Consider the following 20,107-nt stretch of genomic DNA (forward strand, 5'->3'; position numbering starts at 1 on the left):
TTCTCCCTTTTTACAAGCCTAAAATGCAGGATTATCTAGAAAGACTGAATCAGGAATTACTCCCTCAGACCTGGTTAAAATTCTTTCTATAGGTTATTATGATGGTCAACAAATTTTCGAAGGAGATTAGATAAAGATGTGGAGGGTAAGACTATTAGTTCTCAAGATGCCCATATGGTGCCTCAAGTATTACAGAAGCATGACTTCACCACTTTCTGTGAAGCAACTGTCATATTACTTCATGTGCTCTAAGCAAGCTTCCCAGATCCATTTGTTTGGCCAGAGTGAAAAACATGATGCTAGCAGGATTTTTCTTACGTTCAGTATATGCAACTTGGTATAGTATTATTGTACTCCTGCAACCATTTAAGCATATTTATTCAGTAAGGAATCTAACAACATCCTGCAAATTTGGTTACAGAAAGTGTGTTAATAAATGTTACCAACATACAGAGATCTGAGCAAATGAGTCAAAATTATTTTCCGAGTAACTGTACAGTTGTTTTTCTAAAATAACAATGTCAAGTTGCTTACATGTTTTTCAGAGATTAAAACGTGTACTTTTTCTCTCCTTGTATTTAGTATACTCAGTATAGAACTAGGTCATTGAACAATGAAGTGAACAGCAATCTGCACTTTTCTGCTGCATAATACATTAGACATAACATAGAGAAATTGTTCACAAACCTAAAAGCTGGTATTTCATGTTTGTAAATTCAAGATGACATGACATTGTTTCATAGTAATGAGCAACAATGCTTTGTTCATTCATAACACAATGCCAAGTTCCATCTTAAGAAGTACCAACAGGTCATGAGGAAAATTCCGTTGTGTTTTTCCATGAAGATTACAGATAACCATTTAACACTTTGCTACAGATACCAGTGCAACTGCCATTGTGATAAAATATTGTGGTGCCATATTGTTGGAAGGCTCTTGTCCCCTATTATTTTGAAGTGTTGCTAACAAAATTATTTTTTCTTGGTTATGTGTTACTGGTCTTTATCCAGTTTGATCCAGTTATGTTTTAGTTGTCTTTATTATATAAATTTGCAGCACTCAAAAATGTTGTTTTTCTAGGAGGAAGCACTGTCCTTTCTCTCTCCTGCTCTCTTTTTTAAAATTCCTATTGAGGTTCAGTTCAAATTCCTAGACAAAATAATAGTACCATTTCTGTCATCTAGTATTCCTTCTTTGAAATACTTGTCTTTGAAAGCCTCTTGCATAAAATTCAGACTTGTGTTTTCTCAAGGGTTCCAATGCAAACGCGTATCTCTAGGAGTGGGGTAGTGGTTGTGCTAGTAGCTATCCCCCCACACCATTAAATTAGCAGTGAGTTTTAATAGAATATCCTCTTAAGTTATGAATTCCAGGATTTCTCCAGTGGCAACTCCCCCCCCCCCCCGAAATTCATTTAAGGGATATAGAAGAATGCTTGACTGATTACCAGTGGTTTCTCAATTTTCTGTTGTAATCCTTCATTCCTGCATCACAATGATGCTACCTGTCCTACTTTATACTCCCTTGAGTTGTAATAGGTTCTTTAAAGTTTCACTTCAATACCTGGTGGTAATCAAATTTTCTTTTCAGTACACATTGAAATGAAAAAGCACTTGAGAAGGCATAGGGTTGGATCCGGAGGTGCCCTTTTGCAAGTAGAAGGCTTCTGCACGCAGAAGGCTTTTTTTTAACTTAGCACAACATTCTTGCATGAAAAAAGAGAACTGAAATCCAGACACTTGCTTCTGTTTGGCAAAGGTTTTACACAGTGTCTTGCATAACATTGCAAGGTGCATACTAGCACAAGGCACTACACAAATGTTACAAGTGGTTTGCACATAAGCACATAGTGTCTTTTGCTAGTTCTTAGAACAGTGTCATTGTCAGAATTTCTTCTGCTTAACATCTTTGTAACCAATTCCTGCTAACCAGGAGGTTTCTGTCTTTCAGAGTTCTAGTGATCCTTGGAAGTCTAGATGTTATTTTCTAAAAGCCACAAGTTTCGTGGATTTGCTGCTTCTACATATCTTTATCCTACACCTGTTATATTATTGTATGAAATGGGAAGATGATATGTGAGGAATGCATGATAGTGTTTGGTTATTATACCAGTACCACTCTTCCTCTTCAAATAGTAATAGTGACATGGGGATCATATTGTATCACCCTTTCACATGGGCTCCATAGTGCCAAGGTAATTAGCAAACTGGCTTGTCGATTTTAGTATGAAGCTTTGCATTAGAAATATACAGTTATATTCCAGAAGAGATGGGCCATTAATTCTAAGTTTAACCATTAGCAGGGCCTTTGAAACTAGGCCTAAACTCCAAAGTGATGTCTATTGGTCACTTGGCTTTCTGTCACTCTCTGTGTGTCTTTGTTTCTTTCTCACTTTCTCTCTCTCTCTCAACTCCTTTTAAAGACACATTCTAATAATTCTATTGTTACTAGTGCTATCAAGTTCATAAGCACAAATAGTAGTGCTAGGTAACATACAGAACATGGAAATGCCTGAACATATGCCTTGAAATTCTTGTTTTATGGACAAGACTAGGGTGGAAGCAGAAGTCAAGAAAAGACTGACAGATTAGTTTGAAGAAAAGAACAGGAGAGATGGCATCCAAAGGAACAGACAACGTAATATAAAACAAATAAGCTCTGATAAGCAAACAAGATTAAACTGTAGAAACATTTAATGTTGTCTTTTCTTTTTGGCAGGAAAGAACACGCTTTGAGAATTTAGGCCCGCAGCTATCAGGGAAGCCCAATGAGGATGGAAAACTAGGCCCAGGAGTCATTGATCTTACAAGGCCAGAAGATGCAGAGGGTATGTAAATGTAACAAATCTACTGAGTCACTGAGCATTGCTATCCTTGAGCACTTTAAAATTGGATGTCTTAAATGAGCATTGTGTAACTAAGTCCCCATGTACACTTTGAGGCATTTTGCATGGATTTTAGTGACATGTACAAGCATAAGTCCTGGTTTTAAAATGGTGTCATACAATATGCATTCTCTGCTCATTATTTACAGTCTACTTCAACTGTTCTCATAAAGCTTTCCTTGAGTCAGTTCATATTTTATCTCAGCTGGCTGATATGTGCATTTAACTGCTCACATGAGTAGTGTAATGTTGAACAAGGTGACTCACAGATCATATATCAAGTTCCATGAGCTGGGATTTCTGGTTTTGGAGCAAGCTGCATTCATGAAATCTGATTGGCTCCATTATAGTCCATTCTTCCTACATTATACTAGCAACATGGTTGAACACTCAGATGAGCAGTTAAATGTGAATATCAGTTGGCTCAAGTACTGGGGAAATAGCCAATTCCAAAACACAAATGGGCCCTCTAAAAGCCAAACCAACCAAAACCGAAAAGCAATATACATTCACATTATGTTTTCTTTATCAACATAATATATTGAAACATATGTTAATTAGAGATGTATGAGAATTTCATTTCGGTTTGTAAACCAGTCCAAAGTACCCAAGGCATGCAACCCCAAACATAAATGTGAATGTATACATGCTCGCTGAAAATGTTTGCCAGTTCCAAATGTGAATTTTCATTCACAAAGTACATGCTTTTGAAAATGCAGGTGTTAACAAATGTGTTCATATAAATAGCACATTTTTAAAAAAAAAATGCACTCTAAAACACACTCAAAATGTTCACACTTTAGGTGATGGGAGGAAATGTACATTTTTGAAAATTATGCACTTTTCCTATTCAAAATGTTTACTTCTCCCATTTGAATGAATCAAAAACAGGAATGGGAGCAAGTCAAACTTAGCCTTGAGTAAAGATGGAGAATTTTGGTAAGCATAAGTATCCCTGATGTCAATGCAAAAGTAAAATTCCAGAGTGAGAAATACCCACTTATCTCCTGTCATGAATCATGAATTCTAGAATCATATCCTGTCCTCTACTCCATTGTCCCTAATTTGAATTGTCACTTTGTTGAATCAAGAAGATAGAGATTAAAAACATAATCACCTGCCCACATTGGAAGTAATTGGTAGCCACCAAGGCTCCTGGTTATTGGAATGTACCCTACAGCATTTTTTAGCATACATTATCATTAGTGTAAGGAAGAAAAGAGCAAAGAAGTGGATTATCCAATTAACTTATTAATTGCATTATTAATTAAAGTAAAATTTTAATTAGAAATGTCCAGTATGAATTGATATGCAGTGCTGCTGGCTATTGTAATTAGTCAAGGGAATATGCTACTTTTATGAAAACATAGCCTTCACTGAGATCCTATTGGTTATAGTACTTGCTGTATTTAAACCTGCCGTTTCCATTGATTTCAGTGGTCAAATACTACATTGTATAATGTTTATTTTAATTAGTTATCTAGATTGATCTTTCAAAACTATGACATCAATCAGCCAAAAGCCTTTGATGTTTCACAGCTTTATTAAAATACTGCTGATAAGTGACTAACCTGATCATATTCCAGGTTAAATTTTCCACCTGGAAGAAAATACTGTCCATTTTAATTTTTAAAACTTTTCATTTTGATTAAGTTTTATGGAATAATAAAAAACAAGTGAGCTAGTAAAACAAAGTAATATAGAAATGTTTTACCTCATTTTTAAATAATAATGTACTTGTAATTGCATGTAGTTCTTTTCTGGCAGGAAGTTACTGTGGGTTTTCCTTAGATTTGGTATTTTCCAGATCTTATCATTTCCGTTTCTATATTTCATTCACGTACTTCCTTGTGATATTTTGACAGTTATACAATGTCTTGGGCTAGCCTTTCCCTTACGCAGAATGGATTAACTGCCCCAGGCAGAAGATGTTGTATGGGGGTGGTTGTTCCTTCTGAATTCCCCAAGCAGTCCTTTTTGTTAGCCATGCAGTCTCCCCTGCACCACCAAACAGCCTCATAGAGTGGTTGTTGTGGTGTAAGTTTGCAAGCAGAAGGAAGAAAATTTTATAAGCCACTTTGAGCTTATAAGAAAAAGTGGAATGTAAATCAAATAAAGCAAGCAAGCAAGACTACTGTCCATGTGGACCACTGGAGAAGCTGTTCCATTTCCAGTGCTGAAATAGTTTAGTTTAGTTGCTAGTACCAGTCAGGTTTTGCGGGTGAAATGCTGAGGTACCAGTAGGCAGCAAAATGTCTGGTGCTGGTCTTAGATAGGACATTCTATGCGCGTATCTACAATAACTCTTGCTCAGCCGCAGATTGTGCCAGGTGAAAGATGCAGTAAAGGCACTTTTTCTCTAAACCTGGTGTGACAACTGTAATATGTTGCATGTCTCACCCTCAGATTTCATGAGTGGGCTCAGGTTAGTCTCTGTAGGGGAGAGAGTTGGATGAAGCCCTCTATTTACCAATGAAGAGGAACTGACAGACTTTATTTTATTTTATTCTAGTTTTTTATTTATAAAATTTGTATGCTGTCCATTACTTCCATCTCTGGACGGCTTACAACACTAATCAGAATAAAATAAATTAACTATTCCATGCTGGCTGAAAAACCAATAAAATACAAACAATAAAACCCAATTAATACATATTAAAATATAATATGTAATACATATTACATAGAAATCCAAGTACAAGCCTGGTGGTTTTCTTTCATGGATTAAGATGTGAATGTGTATGTTATACAGGACCAGTAGAATGGTACATCGATCTTTGTCCAGTATATCTAGCAAGTTACCACACTTGACTTCCTAGGTGCAGTCATACCACAGTCTCTTTCAAAAAGTAATGGCTTATAGTGCCAGTGAAAGTGCAGTGTAAATTTCAATATAGATGCTCTTAGGTCTTTTCCAAGCAACCTATTAGGTAACATTTTGGAAGTATCAGGTGTGTAAGGAACTCAGTGCTTTCAGTGAGTTCATCTGGCTTCTTCAGGAATAAGTCTTCATAAAACTGAGATCACAGACCCTTAGAAATTATACATTGTAATGGAGGGATGCTGTTGAGATAAAGCAGCATTCTTCCAATTGGCATGAGGTTAAGAATTCTGTATTGGGATTATACCTTTATTAGGTCAACTCCAAGGTCACAAAATAATATGCAAACTTTCAAACTCTTCATAAGATATGGCAAATAGTAAATCAATTAACATTGGGTTGTTTTTATTAAAGTTGAAGTATTTTTCCATAATGGAAAACCTCATTGATCTTTTGAGGATCCCTGAGAAAAAGCAGAGCTTTCTGAAGGTAATTTACTGAGCAAAAAGTGCCACATACATAGATGAAAGTTGGAGAGTCACTAAGGTTGCAGAGTCACCAAGTGGTTAGAGTGCTGGACTAGTATTTGAGAAATCCAGGTTTGAATCCCCACCCCAACCTAATCTCACTGGTTGAATTTTGACCAGTCACTGACTCTCATCTTAACCAAACTTAATATGGTTTCTGTGGAGATAAAAGGCAGAGGAGAATGAACATGTATAACAGCTTGGGCTCCTTGTAGGAAAGGTAATGTGACACACCCCACTGCCCCACCTAAGAAAACACTTAATAGCAGGCTTATTGGTTTTTAACCTCCACTATCCTTTTTATGTTCATCTTCCTCCTTGAGCTGTGGGTCTTTATACTCAGGTCCAGCACCCAGGTCACTATGCTCTCCTCAAGTATCTTCCTTCTCTTTTACCTGGGATTCACAGAAGACCCTCAGCTTTTTAAACTGTAACTCTCCATCCCAATTGCTCAAAGACATCAGCAGTTGCCTGGGGCACTCCCCTGTCACTACAAGGCTTTAGCCTCAACAGCCTCTGGTCAACTAGGATAATGACCTGAATACTGTTGTTTCCATTGCTGACACCTTCCTGTTTTCTCCACTGAGCTTGCTCTTAAAGATGTATGTGTTCTTTCCCATAGTTACCTACTCTTGCACCAATGGTTAACAGTAAAACAAAACAAGTTCATTTCTACAGATGGAAACAAGTGACACAATCAGTTATTTGCCTAGCTTATAAAAGTTATATGTTTTCAACACCAAGTTGAAATAGCTTTTCTACACAGTGTTCCCACCCAGCCTCTACTATCAGTTCTGATTTTGCTCTTCCACTCCTCAAAATAGAATGAAAGTTAAACTGCCTTTCAACATGTCTGCCCTTGGTCAACATTCCATGTGCTGTGACTGACTCTTGACAAAAAGGGAGAGGAGAAACTTCAGCTGTCCATCACAGTAACAAATATAGATATAACAAATGAATAGATAACACATATTTGTGTCAAATTTTAACCATTCCAAATTGCAGTAACACCAAAGCAAAAATAACTTAAAATGGCCAAATAGTTTAGGTGCTATAATTATTGTGGAATATCCAGCTTTAAAAATGCACTTGCATCCACCTGGACTCTCGGGTTTATTTTTCTGTTTTTATAAGAGCAACAATAGTTTTCTTCCAGGTGAAACTTCTATCTGCTATTTTGGAGTACAAACTGGAAGGAGAATTTTTTTTAGATGTTTCTTTTAAACAAAATTAAAGGTTTAATCAAAGACAGTGGCTGGCATAATAGAAAGACATGAGCAAAGTATTGGCTGGAGCAGGAACTTGATTATGCAAGTTTACAGATGATGGATCCAAGTCCCAAATACACAGGCCATAGTTGGTATTGGCACAGTTGATATACTGTGCTATCTCCTGCTGCTGTGGATGAGAATAGTTAAGTGGTTTGTAAAAGGATGACTATAGCCTGAAAAAAGTTTGGAAAGCACTGAGAATCCAGGAGCAAAGGAGCATTTTGGGCTTTCCCACATCCCATGGGATGACAGAACCTGCCAGAACTGCTCCTTCCCTCTGCACAATTCTAGTTCAAACAGTGACTTGGAAGTGGATGGGCTAGTCTAATGCAGGCCAAATTGAGGCTATTCCAATTTTTGATCTGCAAACCAACCAGATGAATGTTATAACTCCACCAGCACAGGACTCTCTTACAGGCAAGCTGAATGTATCCCCGTCAGAACACTGACCACTCAAGTGACTTGAGTCTCCTATTTGCCCTGTTTGGTACAGCAGAAATTCAGCTACAAGTCAATCCTCAGATAATCAAGTAATGTCTCAGAGCCCCTGATTTCAATATATTTCCCAGTGCATTCACTAACTCTTTGAAGATCAAAAGTATCTACTAGGCATGTCAGTTCAGCACCAATTAACCTCTCCTCCTTTGTCAAGCCCAGCCTGTACTTTTAGTCTCAAAAGCCTTCTGTTTGTTTTCTACCAAAAAATCTTGCCACATTTCAAGACTAACGTATTTGTTAAGGTTTAGACTTTCATGGACTAAAGGTTTTGCCATAACAAATGTGTTCATCTTTTAGGTGCTATATGTCTATAGTTTGTTTCTGCTGCACCGGGTTAACATGACTAGCCCACTGCATGCCTTGCAAAACAGTAATGTTTTGTTCTTTCAGTAAAACTATGGCTAGCTTAATATGAAACAGCCAGGCAACTATTCTTATGGAGGTTGTATGAGGGCTGTGCAAGATGGCTGGTGGTTATACAGCAAATAATAAAATGTTTTACCAATGCTCAAAGCTTATCTACTACTCCATGTTTCTTTGGCTGAGTTCTGGATGTAAAGCACCAAGTTTTGATATGAGTTTTAGAAAACTAGACCTTAAATTAAAGGCATGGAGAAGTATTGATACCCTGTCACAACCTGTGTAGTGTTACGGTAAATAGTAAAATTGTTTTGTCTTTGGTTGAAAAGTATGAAGGAGGATGAAAAATGAAAAATCTCTATACCATTGGGGCTCTGATTTTTCTGAATATTTTCAGGTTTGAAGGTAAATCAAGGTTAGAAGTGGGGAGGGGTTCCAAACTTCATTTTTTTTCCTTTGAATTTTCTTTTCTGTTAAATCCACAAAATATCAGAGGAGCTGGTGGGGAGGTGTTATATTTTATAAGGGGCAAGTCTATAGAATTTTTTCAAAAAACTTAATAGTTCACATATATTTTGTTAGGTAGCACTGAAATATTTCCATTAGCTTATAATTTAAGTGAACTGTTTTCAAGGCTTATGCTATAAAATCCCAGCCAGTAGGTACCTTCCAGTTTCTACCTTCTGGTCATTATCTCATCACTACATATGGTCTGGCACGCTGACAGAATTACATGCCCCCCCCCCCCCGAGTCTACTGTCCAGCAGGAAAAGCATTGCACACATAATGTGTATGGCACATTTTAGTAGGTGTCTGAATTCTCATTTAAAGTTTAAGAATGCTGGTGACTCTAGTGCCCTATGTATCAAAACTTTAAAGTAGGGAATAGATAATTCTCTATTGAGGAAATACATTACGCTCAGAAGCCCACATTCCTAGTATCAAGTATTTTGGGTTCATCATATGCTACACTGCAGCAGGGAAAGAAGTAACCCAAATTAGTTCTTGTTTAGCTTCCATATGATATTTGAAATTGCAAGCAGAACAATGAATCTAGTTAATTCAGTAACCTGAGTACAGATTTTCTGTAAGCAGCAAGTATTTCTTGCAAGAACGATTCCTTTTGAAAGTCAAAAAAGGGCCTGACTTTTAACCTGTCAGGAGAAGGTTAGAAAGAAAAAGAGTTAAAAGCACTCTGTTCTACACAAACTGATGAATTGTGGCAGCCTGCCAACAGAATCCAAAACTGTGAGGTAACTTGTTTAACACCCTACTCTGCTGAGGTGTAAACAGCAGGAAGTACATGCATGACAAAGCATTGCCTACTTTTGTGATGGTGTTTCACAGAATTCAGCGGAAAGAATGTTTCTTGTAGCTGGTATCTGTCGTATATAAATATTTGGGAAGGTTGCTATGCCACTTGAGAGAGGGATGATGAATATCACAAAACACCAAAAAAGCCATCTGAAGACAAAGAAATATTTAGAGTAAGAATGCTGAAAAACCAATCCCTGGCAGCTTTGTTCTTTACATATTCCATACCAGTCTTTTTGGAAAGTCCATGATTGGACTCCTTGTGCAGCTTATAACAATTAAAACAAGAACATTCTAAAATCAATAATACTAAAAATGTTTACAAAACCTCAATAATGCAAAAGTATAACCCATCAAATTAAGATCACTACATTAAAATATATTAAATAAGCAAACCATTAATAAATAATATAAAATAAAATTATAAACCAGAGAAATGCTAAAAAGATTATCATTAAAATCAACTGTTAAAATACCTAGAGAAGAGATACATCTTCACCTGGCATCAAAATGATAGCAACAATGGTACTAGGTGCGCCTTTCAGGGGAGCCTCTTCCAGAGATGGGGTGCAACCACTGAGAAGGCCCATCTTTTAGCTGCCACACCTCACTTCCTTTTAGAATAAGTCCCTAAGAAGAACCTCCTCACTTGATCTTAATGGACAAGTAGGGACATACCTGTCTATATGCTGAACTCATTCACATGTAAATTAGATTAAATTAAATGTTTTGCAAAAATACTGTGGCAGTCGTCCTTCACCAGTGGAAGGGGCTCTAGTGTAGATCCCTCCAAGGATTCTTTGCATCTAAAGCTACCGTTCCATGTTACTAACTTCACAGAATGATAGACTTGGAAAGAAACTTGTGGAAGGAAGCCTTGCCAAAGTTTCATGATTTCTCCAACTGGCTGCACTTTCCATATCTAATCACACAATTTCAGAGCTCCTCAGCCCCTGCCAGATTCTTGAAAGTGATTTGGAGGGTAGAGAGCAGTACTGAAGAAAGATTAGGAACATCCCCTTTCCATGAACAAAGTTTGCAAGTTTACCTCTGGATCTCACACAGTGTAAGCATTGTTACCACATCTAGGATAGTCATTAGGATTGATCCTTAGTAAGATCATAAACTAGAATTCCAATTTGTCATACAGTAGATCAAGACTAAACATACCAGGGAGTACGGGTAAATTTGCTCATGAAAGCAAGTTCTGCTTCTCAATACAATATATAATACAATATATTACCCTATGATAACACATTTCCACTCTTCTATCCCTATGTGCACTTCAATTGTCTTGTTCTTAGGAATGTTCTTTTTTATACTTTATGTTGAAAGAAGGTCAGAATCATAGTCCAAGAAATAAAAACAGGATGCATTGGTAGTCAACGGGGTGGGTGGGTGAGGGAACCTTGAGTTTTATGAAACTGAACATGGCTTCTTGGCTTTGGTAAGATAAAAATAACTTTCTTTAAATACTTCAGGAGTTTGTTCAAACAATCACCATCCATCACTAATAAAAGCTGGAGGATGTAACTTGTTGAAAATGCTTTTAGTTTCTTTTTAAGTTAGAGGAGAAAGCCACTTGCTTTTGATTTTTGCTTTTCCAATGGATATGACCAGGATAATGTGGTAGATACTATGTTTCTGCCTATATATATTTCCCAAGAGCAAGAGGGAAAGAGCTATATTTGCAGTCTAAAAAAAAAGGTAATTTTATTACAACAGTTAACGCGTTACCATCAAAACTGAGCTCAAGGAACAGTGGAAAATGTATGCCGAAATCTAAGGGGCTAGAATTTCGTTCATTTTGCAAAGCCACGAGCCGCATGCATCAGCTCACCACAAAGTCATTAGGTCTTTTTAAGCTCAGATGAAAAACATTAACAAATACCACAAAAGGCTTTAGTATGGCCCCTTTGTTCATTCACATATGGCAGTTTATAACTCCTGTGCCACTTGGGCCGTCTGTTTGTTTAAGCTGCCTCCATCAGAGCAGCCCTGGAAGAACAAAAGATATCTTGAGCGATCCTGAGCAGGAAATGGTCTAATCTAAACATGGTTTGTGACACTATAAGTAGAACAGAAAGGGGAGGGATTGATTAGTCATTAATGTCCAATTGACTCCATATGGATGTTGTAATAATAAGGCCTTTTTCAGAGCAGTAGCAGAGTTTATTGAATTAGAGGTTTATGTTTCCTCAGAGCTGACCTTAGGGAATTCCCTTTGGTTCTTCTTGTTGATGTTTCAAGAGAATGGATTTTGTAATAGGAAAAATAGATGACTTCTCCACAAATAATGCTTGTTCTGAGTATCACAACTCAGATATATGGATTTCAAAAGTATAGTACAGTTTCAACTCTGCTACATTATATATTTTTTCCTCATCCTATGAAAGTGCAATGCTTTACTGCTTGTTTGTTCATCTATTTATTAGCAATATTTTTATGTAGGGTGAATTTAATTTAAATCAAATTGATTTAAATCACAATTTAAATCACTTGTCAGTAAAACTAAATTTAAATTGTACTTTTGCACACATGCCTGCCTTACCTGTAGGAAGGGGAACTTTATTAAAATATTTCCAAACTGAGTCTCCTTTATGGCCTGCTGCCATTACAGCTTTTCTTCTCCAGGGAAAGAATAATATGATAAACCTCAGGCTATGCACAAAAATATCCAAAGACTTGTGGAGTATTTGGCTCAAAGGTTTCACTTTAATATTTACTGCTTGTCCCTCCCTCTTCACACTTAGCTTCTTGTGCAGATCTTTTCCGCTCCTAACAATCTTGTATTCATTGATTTTTTTTTAAACTTAGCACTTAGGAGGTAAGGTGTTGATTCTGTGTACACAGAATATTTAGCCCTCCATCCCTTGGAAGCCTTCCCACAGGAACATGGCTCTTGTAGTGGGTGGCTGAGGAGTCCTCCTGGAGCAGGCCCTGAGGTCTTGTTCATCCTCTCACTCTCCTGATACCCTTCCTACAAAGCAGTTCATTTTAGATGGCTTGGGATAAGGGAAGGCATTCTTGTTTTGTTGTTTGTAAATAGATTATTCACTCCCATTGTCACCCACTGGGAATCTGATTGGATGGATGGATACAGTTCAGTTAAATTTTGCAGTGAATTCCAGACATCATTCATACATATTTGTTCTTTGAATCCTATCTTAATGTTGCTTTATTTAAAAGGGCAGGGTTATGGATAGTTTGGTACCAAATAGGTTATAGTATTTGGTAGTAGGTGTCCATATTGTTCAACCCAGTTGAATCAGACCTTCAGAAGCTTCATTTTGTGGTCTATCAGTGATACAGAGCAGAATATTTTATGAGGCAATTTTTCAGATGCTATCTTTTCAATGAAAATCTTTCTACATTATGTATGCATTTATCCACAATTGTCTGGTGTACTGTTCAGAAATTAGTTGTGTTAGATTAACTAAATCTAAGATACAAGCTTCTATAAATTATTCTTCTAGAAAAGTATTGACAAATCTTAGTGCTCATTTAGAAAGGGAAAGGAAAAAAAAATAAGGTATGACAGTTCTTTTCAGTGCACAATGCATTTGGCTACTGGGTCTGTACTAGACTTATACATGGTGTATTTGCCTTCTGTTGCTAACATTCTTCAGTAACAGACTGAAGGACAACTGGAACTATGATTGTGATTACAGTTTATTTCATGTTTCTCAGAGAAGGACCTCATTTTTTCCTCTTGAGTTTGGGAAGTTAAGAGTTATGTTGCATAAGATTTGGTAATCATTTAGTGCTTGGGGTTACTTTGAGTTAGGTCATAATGCCAAAGAGAGAGAAAGGGAGAGAGAGAACAGCATGGGACATCTGTATAATGGAAACGGTGAGGGAAGAAAGACAGCCAGTATATATAAATATTATGAGCAGGGGTATGTTAACAATGCAACAAGAATGAAGAAGCATTCACAGGTAGAAAGTGCCCTGAAAAAATATATGATACATACCAGAAACTACTTCAAAGAAATGGTAGAATTCATTATTTAGAACACTAGGAAATTTTCCAGTTCTACTCCTTCCAGAAAAACCACATTACTAAATAAAAGTTCCATATCAGTTAAAAGCTCCTTCATGGATCACTGCCTTGTTGTGGCGAAGGAGCTTGCATAGCTCAATGAAGCTATGAGATATGCCGTGCAGGGCCATCCAAGACAGACAGGTCATAGCGGAGAGCTCTGACAAAACGTGATCCATTGGAGAAAGAAATGGCAACCCACTCCAGTATCTTTGCCATGAAAACCCCATGGACAGTACCAAAAAGCAAAAAGATATGACGCCAGATGATGAGCCCCTCAGGTCGGAAGGTGTCCAGTATGCTACTGGGGAAGAGCAGAGGGTTAGTACTAGTAGCGCCAGAAAGAATGAAGCGACTGGGTCAAAGCCGAAAGGACACTCAGTTGCAGATGTAACTGGTGGTGAAAGGAAAGTCCGATGCTGCAAAGATCTATACTCCATAGGAACCTGGAATGTAAGATTCATGAATCAAGGCAAGCTGTATGTGATCAAACAAGCGATGACAAGACTGAACATTGACATCTTAGGAATCAGTGAGCTAAAATGGACAGGAATGGGTGAATTTAATTCAGATGACCATCAGGTATACTACTGCGGGCAAGAATCCCTCAGAAGAAATGGAGTAGCCTTCATAGTCAATAAAAGAGTAGGAAAAGCAGTACTGGGATGCAATCTCCAAAATGACAGAATGATCTCAGTTCGAATCCAAGGCAAACCATTCAACATCACAATAGTCCAAGTCCATGCCCCAATCACTGGTGCTCAAGAGGCTAAGTTGACCAGTTCTATGAAGGCCTACAACACCTTCTAGAATTAACACCCAAAAATGATGTCCTTATCATCATGGGGGATTGGAATGCTAAAGTAGGAAGCCAAATGATAACCGGAATAACAGGCAAGTTTGGCCTTGGAGTACAAAATGAAGCAGGGCACAGGCTGGTAGAATTTTGTCAAGAGAATTCGATGGTCATAGCAAACACTCTTTTCCAACAACCCAAGAGATGACTCTACACATGGACATCACAGAAATCAGATTGACTATGTGCTCTGCAGCCACAGATGGAGAAGCTCTATACAGTCAGTAAAGAAGACCAGGAGCTGACTGTGGCTCAGATCATGAGCTTCTTTTTGCCAAATTTAGGCTTAAATTGAAGAAGGTAGGGGAAAGCAATAGGCCACTCAGGTATGACCTAAATCATATTCCTGATGAATATACAGTATATAGAGACAAATAGATTTAAGGAATTAGATCTGATAGACAAAGTGCCTGAAGAACTATGGACAGAGGTCCATAACATTGTACAAGAGGTAGCAATTAAAGCCATCCCAAAGAAAAAGAAATGCAAGAAAGCAAAATGGCTGTCTGAGGAAGCTTTACAAATAGCTGAGGAAAGAAGGGAAGTGAAAGGCAAGGGAGAAAGAGAAAGATACACCCAATTGAATGCAGAATTCCAGAGAACAGCTAGAAGAGAGAAGAATGCCTTCTTAAATGAACAGTGCAAAGAAACAGAAGAAAACAATAGAATAGGGAGGACCAGAGATCTCTTTAAGAAAATTGGAGATATGAAGGGAACGTTTCATGCAAAGATGGGCATGATAAAGGACCAAAATGGCAGGGACCTAACAGAGGCAGAAGAGATTAAGAGAAGGTGGCAAGATTACGCAGAGGAACTATACAAGAAAGAACTTAACGTCCCTGATAACTCTGATGGGGTGGTCACTGACCTCGAGCCAGACATCCTGGAATGTGAAGTCAAATGGGCCTTAGGAAGTCTGAGCAGCAACAAAGCTAGTGGAGGTGACAGTATTCCAGCTGAGCTATTCAAAATCTTAAAAGACGATGCAGTAAAAGTGCTACACTCAATGTGCCAGCAAATTTGGAAAACTCAACAGTGGCCACAGGATTGGAAAAGGTCAGTTTATATTCTGATCCCAAAGAAGGGCAATGCCAAAGAATGTTCAAACTACCGCACCATTGCACTCATTTCACATGCTAGCAAAGTTATGCTCAAAATCCCACAAGCTAGGCTCCAGCAGTATGTGGACCAAGAACTACCAGAAGTACAGGCAGGGTTTCGAAGAGGCAGAGGAACTAGAGATCAAATTGCCAACATACGCTGGATCATGGACAAAGCTAGGAAGTTCCAGAAAAACATCTACTTCTGCTTCATTGACTATGCTAAAGCCTTTGATTGTGTGGATCACAACAAATTGTGGCTAGTTCTTAAAGAGATGGGAGTCCCAGACCATCTTATTTGTCTCTTGAGAAACCTATATGCAGGTCAAGAAGCAACAGTGAGAACTGGACATGGATCCACTGATTGGTTCAAAATTGAGAAAGCAGTTCAGCAAGGCTGTATACTGTCGCCCTGCCTATTTAACTTGTATGCAGAGCACATCATGAGTAAGGGGGGGGGGGCTAGATGAATCACCAGTTGGAATTAAGATTGCTGGGAGAAATATCAACAACCTCAGATATGCAGATGATACTCTAATGGCAGAAAGTGAGGAAGAGCTAAAGAGCCTCTTGATGCGGGTGAAGGAGGAGAGTGCAAAAGTTGGCTTGAAACTCAACATTAAGAAAACTAAGATCATGGCATCCAGTCCTCTCACTTCCTGGCAAATAGATGGGGAAGAAATGGAGGTAGTGACAGATTTTATTTTCCTGGGCTCCAAGATCACCGCAGATGGGGACTGCAGCCCAGAAATTAAAAGATGCTTGCTCCTGGGGAGGAAAGCTATTGCAAATCTAGACAGCATACTAAAAAGCAGAGACATCACTCTTCCAACAAAAGTGCGTATAGTCAAGGCTATGGTTTTCCCAGTTGCAATGTATGACTGTGAAAGCTGGACCATAAGGAAGGCTGAGCGCCGAAGGATTGAGGCCTTTGAATTGTGGTGCTGGAGGAGACTCCTGCGAGTCCCTTGGACCGCAAGGTGATCAAACCGGTCAGTGCTACAGGAGATCAACCCTGACTGCTCTTTAGAAGGCCAGATACTGAAGATGAAACTGAAATACTTTGGCCACCTAATGAGAAGGAAGGACTCCCTGGAGAAGAGCCTAATGCTGGGAACAAAAGATGGCAAAAGAAGAAGGGGACGGCAGAGGATGAGGTGGCTAGATGGAGTCACTGAAGCAGTGGGCGTGAGCTTGAGTGGACTCCGGGGGATGGTGGAGAACAGGAAGGCCTGGAGGAATGTTGTCCATGGGGTCGCGATGGGTTGGACACGACTTCACGGCTAACAACAACATCAGTTAAAAGAGCAAATACACACATTACAGCTATGTCACTTTTACACTAACGTTTCCTGTAGTGAACACACAAATTTGGCAGTACAGATTCATATCCCATATGCAGCAGATAATATTTGGGAAATCAGCATCCCCACACATTTGGCTACGTGTTTAGGCATCTGTATGTGCTCCTTTTCTCATTACATTCACCACAGAAGGCCCTACAGGTAGTACAAAAAGTCCACCGTACTCACTTTTGACATCTATGAAATTTTTCCTACCCTGTCTAGATTCAGAAAGGTGCCGGATATAGAAGAACAGAGAATTCTGTCACCTCAAAATTGAAGGACCTATGATATCTATGTATGATTTCAGATAAGCCATAAATAGTGATGTACACATATATATTGGGTTGTTTGATTTACATTGAATACGTCAGGTAAATTGTGACAAGCATAGCTTTAGATTCTTATTCTTAGCACTGACATAAAATTAGTTCTAATGAACGCAATGACAATTAATTTCAAGTAAACATACATATGATCAGGATTTCAGAAAGTTTACACAAGAACTCTTATTGAAAATAGATTTTATTTAAATTGATGGGATATAATTCCAAGTAGAGGCATTAGATTTGAGATAAATTTGTCCTCTTAAACGGCAGCCCGTGTTTGCCAATTTGTTCATGAGGCATTATGCCATCAAAAACTCAGCTAAGGAGAAAAGAAATAATGGAAATAAAAAGATAATCCAGAATCACTGCTTGCAATCCTAGGTTTTCCTGAGCTGTGAAATAGGGTTCTAAGTCATTTGCACAGCCAAATGTTGCTACTTTTGTAGCACTTATGAATCCTAACCAGATTCTGAATTCCAGAAGTCAAAGTATGTTTCTGTGACCGCATTATAAACAATACACTTGCAAATGGCCTGTTAGTCATTAAAGACAAACAAGTGTTTTTATTTTGTCTCCAGCGAGTGTATTTTCTAAATACTATTTGAAATGGAAGTTTTTAAGACACAGCTGTGGTACCCCATGCATCATTGGGATGCCCATAAAACTGTGTTGAGTTTCTTCTCTAACTCCCCCATATTTCCCTCTCATTGGTTTTTTTTCTGGCTAGCTTGTTGTTATAACTCAGGACAAGATTATAGATTGTAAAACTTGCTGATATGCCCTAGCGTTAACAAATGTTCTTCTTGAACACATGAGCAATGGTGTACACATTCAAAGATACATGTGTTTAAAGGAACTCTGAAAGATGACTGTGGCGTATCTTGACAAATTTATTCCAGTGGGCAAGTATTTTCAGTGGACAAGTATTTATCCCAATGGACAAGTATTTACTAAACATGCAGGAATAAGTATATACAGTGATTACACTGAGAATTTAAATGTTGGTAAGTATTGTATAAATCCTAGAATTGACATAATGAAGTCATATAAAACAAAAAAAACCTACACATATCAAACCAAAGAATGACGAGGTGAAATAGACATCCATGCATAGAGTCTGAAAGTAGGGAAATGAGCTCAAAGGTGCAGTTAGGCTTTGAACCAAAGGTTGCTGTGCATAGAAGACTAGGTTGCAGACATGTGCAGTAAATGTGAGTTTTAATAGCTGCATTATGATACTGAGGAACTGAAGAAGTCAAGGATAGGCAAATCTGGTGTGTACAATATTCTGGAAGAGAGGAAGGAGAAGGACTGAAGCAAGGGAGAAGAAGAAAGTGAGTTCAGGGAGGTAAAGGAGACCTACACCTGTTGGTTTCTAGCTGTGAGCAGAGCACCACTCATTCCTGAGCCAATGGAGCTTTATGGAGTTTTAAGAAAAGAAACAAAGGGACAAAAGCTATTGAGTCCAATTTAGCCAGTGAGACAAAAGAAGAGGAGATACCTTCAACTTCATGTAGACAGAAATTGAAGTAGAGCTGAACCTTCTTCAAATCTTACTTAAGATAGGCTAAATCTAATCAAGACAATGCTTCCTTGAGATTGAAGCATTTAAGGGAATGAAGACCCCATCTGATTATTATGCTTATTTAAAAATTGTGAAACGCCTTAGAGGAATGACTCCTTGCTCTGACCTGTCTTCATATCTAATTCTTAATTACTATAGCTAAACTAATTGTGAAGCACCTAATCTAGTCCAGGTTGCTTGAATCATTCTGCTAAATCTCTGTCCTGAGCACATGACAAAATTCTAAGGTCCTCAGGACAAGATATCTTATAGTATATTTTCCCAGTCAGCTTGTCCTGTAGTTCTCTAACTTACACTGGACCATGCTGAAATTCTTCAAGTGGAAGTACTGTGACATGCTAAATACTGGGGTTAAGTGAATTGTCTGCCTTTTGCCAAGGAGCCTGTCAATAACAGCAGATTAAAAACAGAAACAAACAAGCCAACAAAAAACAGACCTACAATTTCACTAATGTTACAATATTTTAGCAATGACTTGTAGTTCAAAAAATCTCCTACTATAGGATTCAGCTTGCAAGAAGGGTGCATTGAGAATCTGTGATTTTTCTCCCCCAAAGTCACTATAGTGAAATAATCCTTTTGATCTCCAGTAAAATAAATGTTATAAACAGAAGCATCATTTATAATTAACAGTATTTTGAATGTCCTCCTGAAGTGGTAAGATGGTTAAGAGCACAGGAACATTACGTGACTGTTAATTATTTGCAGAAAAGCTCATTTAACACACATTCTTTTTTGGCAGCCCTTGGGCCGAGGCACAAATATTCACTCAGAGATCAAGTATGGAAGTTCAAGGTTTACTGCCTTCATTTCCAAATTCTTCATGTGTAGGCTTGCTCAAGGCAGATGGAGATAGAAGTCTCATGACTTTCTTGGTCTGTTTGTAATTTATGACTCTAATTAAGAATTGTTCCTTAACAAAAGAACACTGAAATAAAATAAATGCCTGGGGCAGGGTGGGGGTGGGAGTCATCTCCTCTTACTTTAATAAGTGTCCCTGAGGTTGTAATACCTCCAAGTTTATGTTCTACAAATATTCCTGTTGCTTTGCTTACAACAGAGTGAAGAAATTTATGTTGGTCACTCATTTGTATTAAGTTTTCAATATTAGAACAAGATGATTGTAAACACCTGATCACACACTTTGTTATTGTTGTTGTTAGTCGCAAAGTCGTGT

The 20,107-nt window shown here is 38.0% G+C and overlaps 1 protein-coding gene across 1 annotated transcript in view; it reads left to right on the plus strand.

The window, feature by feature from the left end:
- SOX6 (SRY-box transcription factor 6) overlaps positions 1 to 20,107 on the plus strand; it is a 345,673-nt gene that overhangs the window by 303,329 nt on the left and 22,237 nt on the right. Inside the window, exon 12 of the mRNA XM_044426093.1 lies at positions 2,719 to 2,827. Coding sequence (XP_044282028.1) covers positions 2,719 to 2,827 — 109 coding nt within the window. The remainder of the gene's footprint in view (positions 1 to 2,718; positions 2,828 to 20,107) is intronic.

This window comes from Varanus komodoensis, unplaced genomic scaffold (assembly GCF_004798865.1).
Source record: "Varanus komodoensis strain SLA01 unplaced genomic scaffold, ASM479886v1 scaffold16, whole genome shotgun sequence".
NCBI lineage: Eukaryota > Metazoa > Chordata > Lepidosauria > Squamata > Varanidae > Varanus > Varanus komodoensis.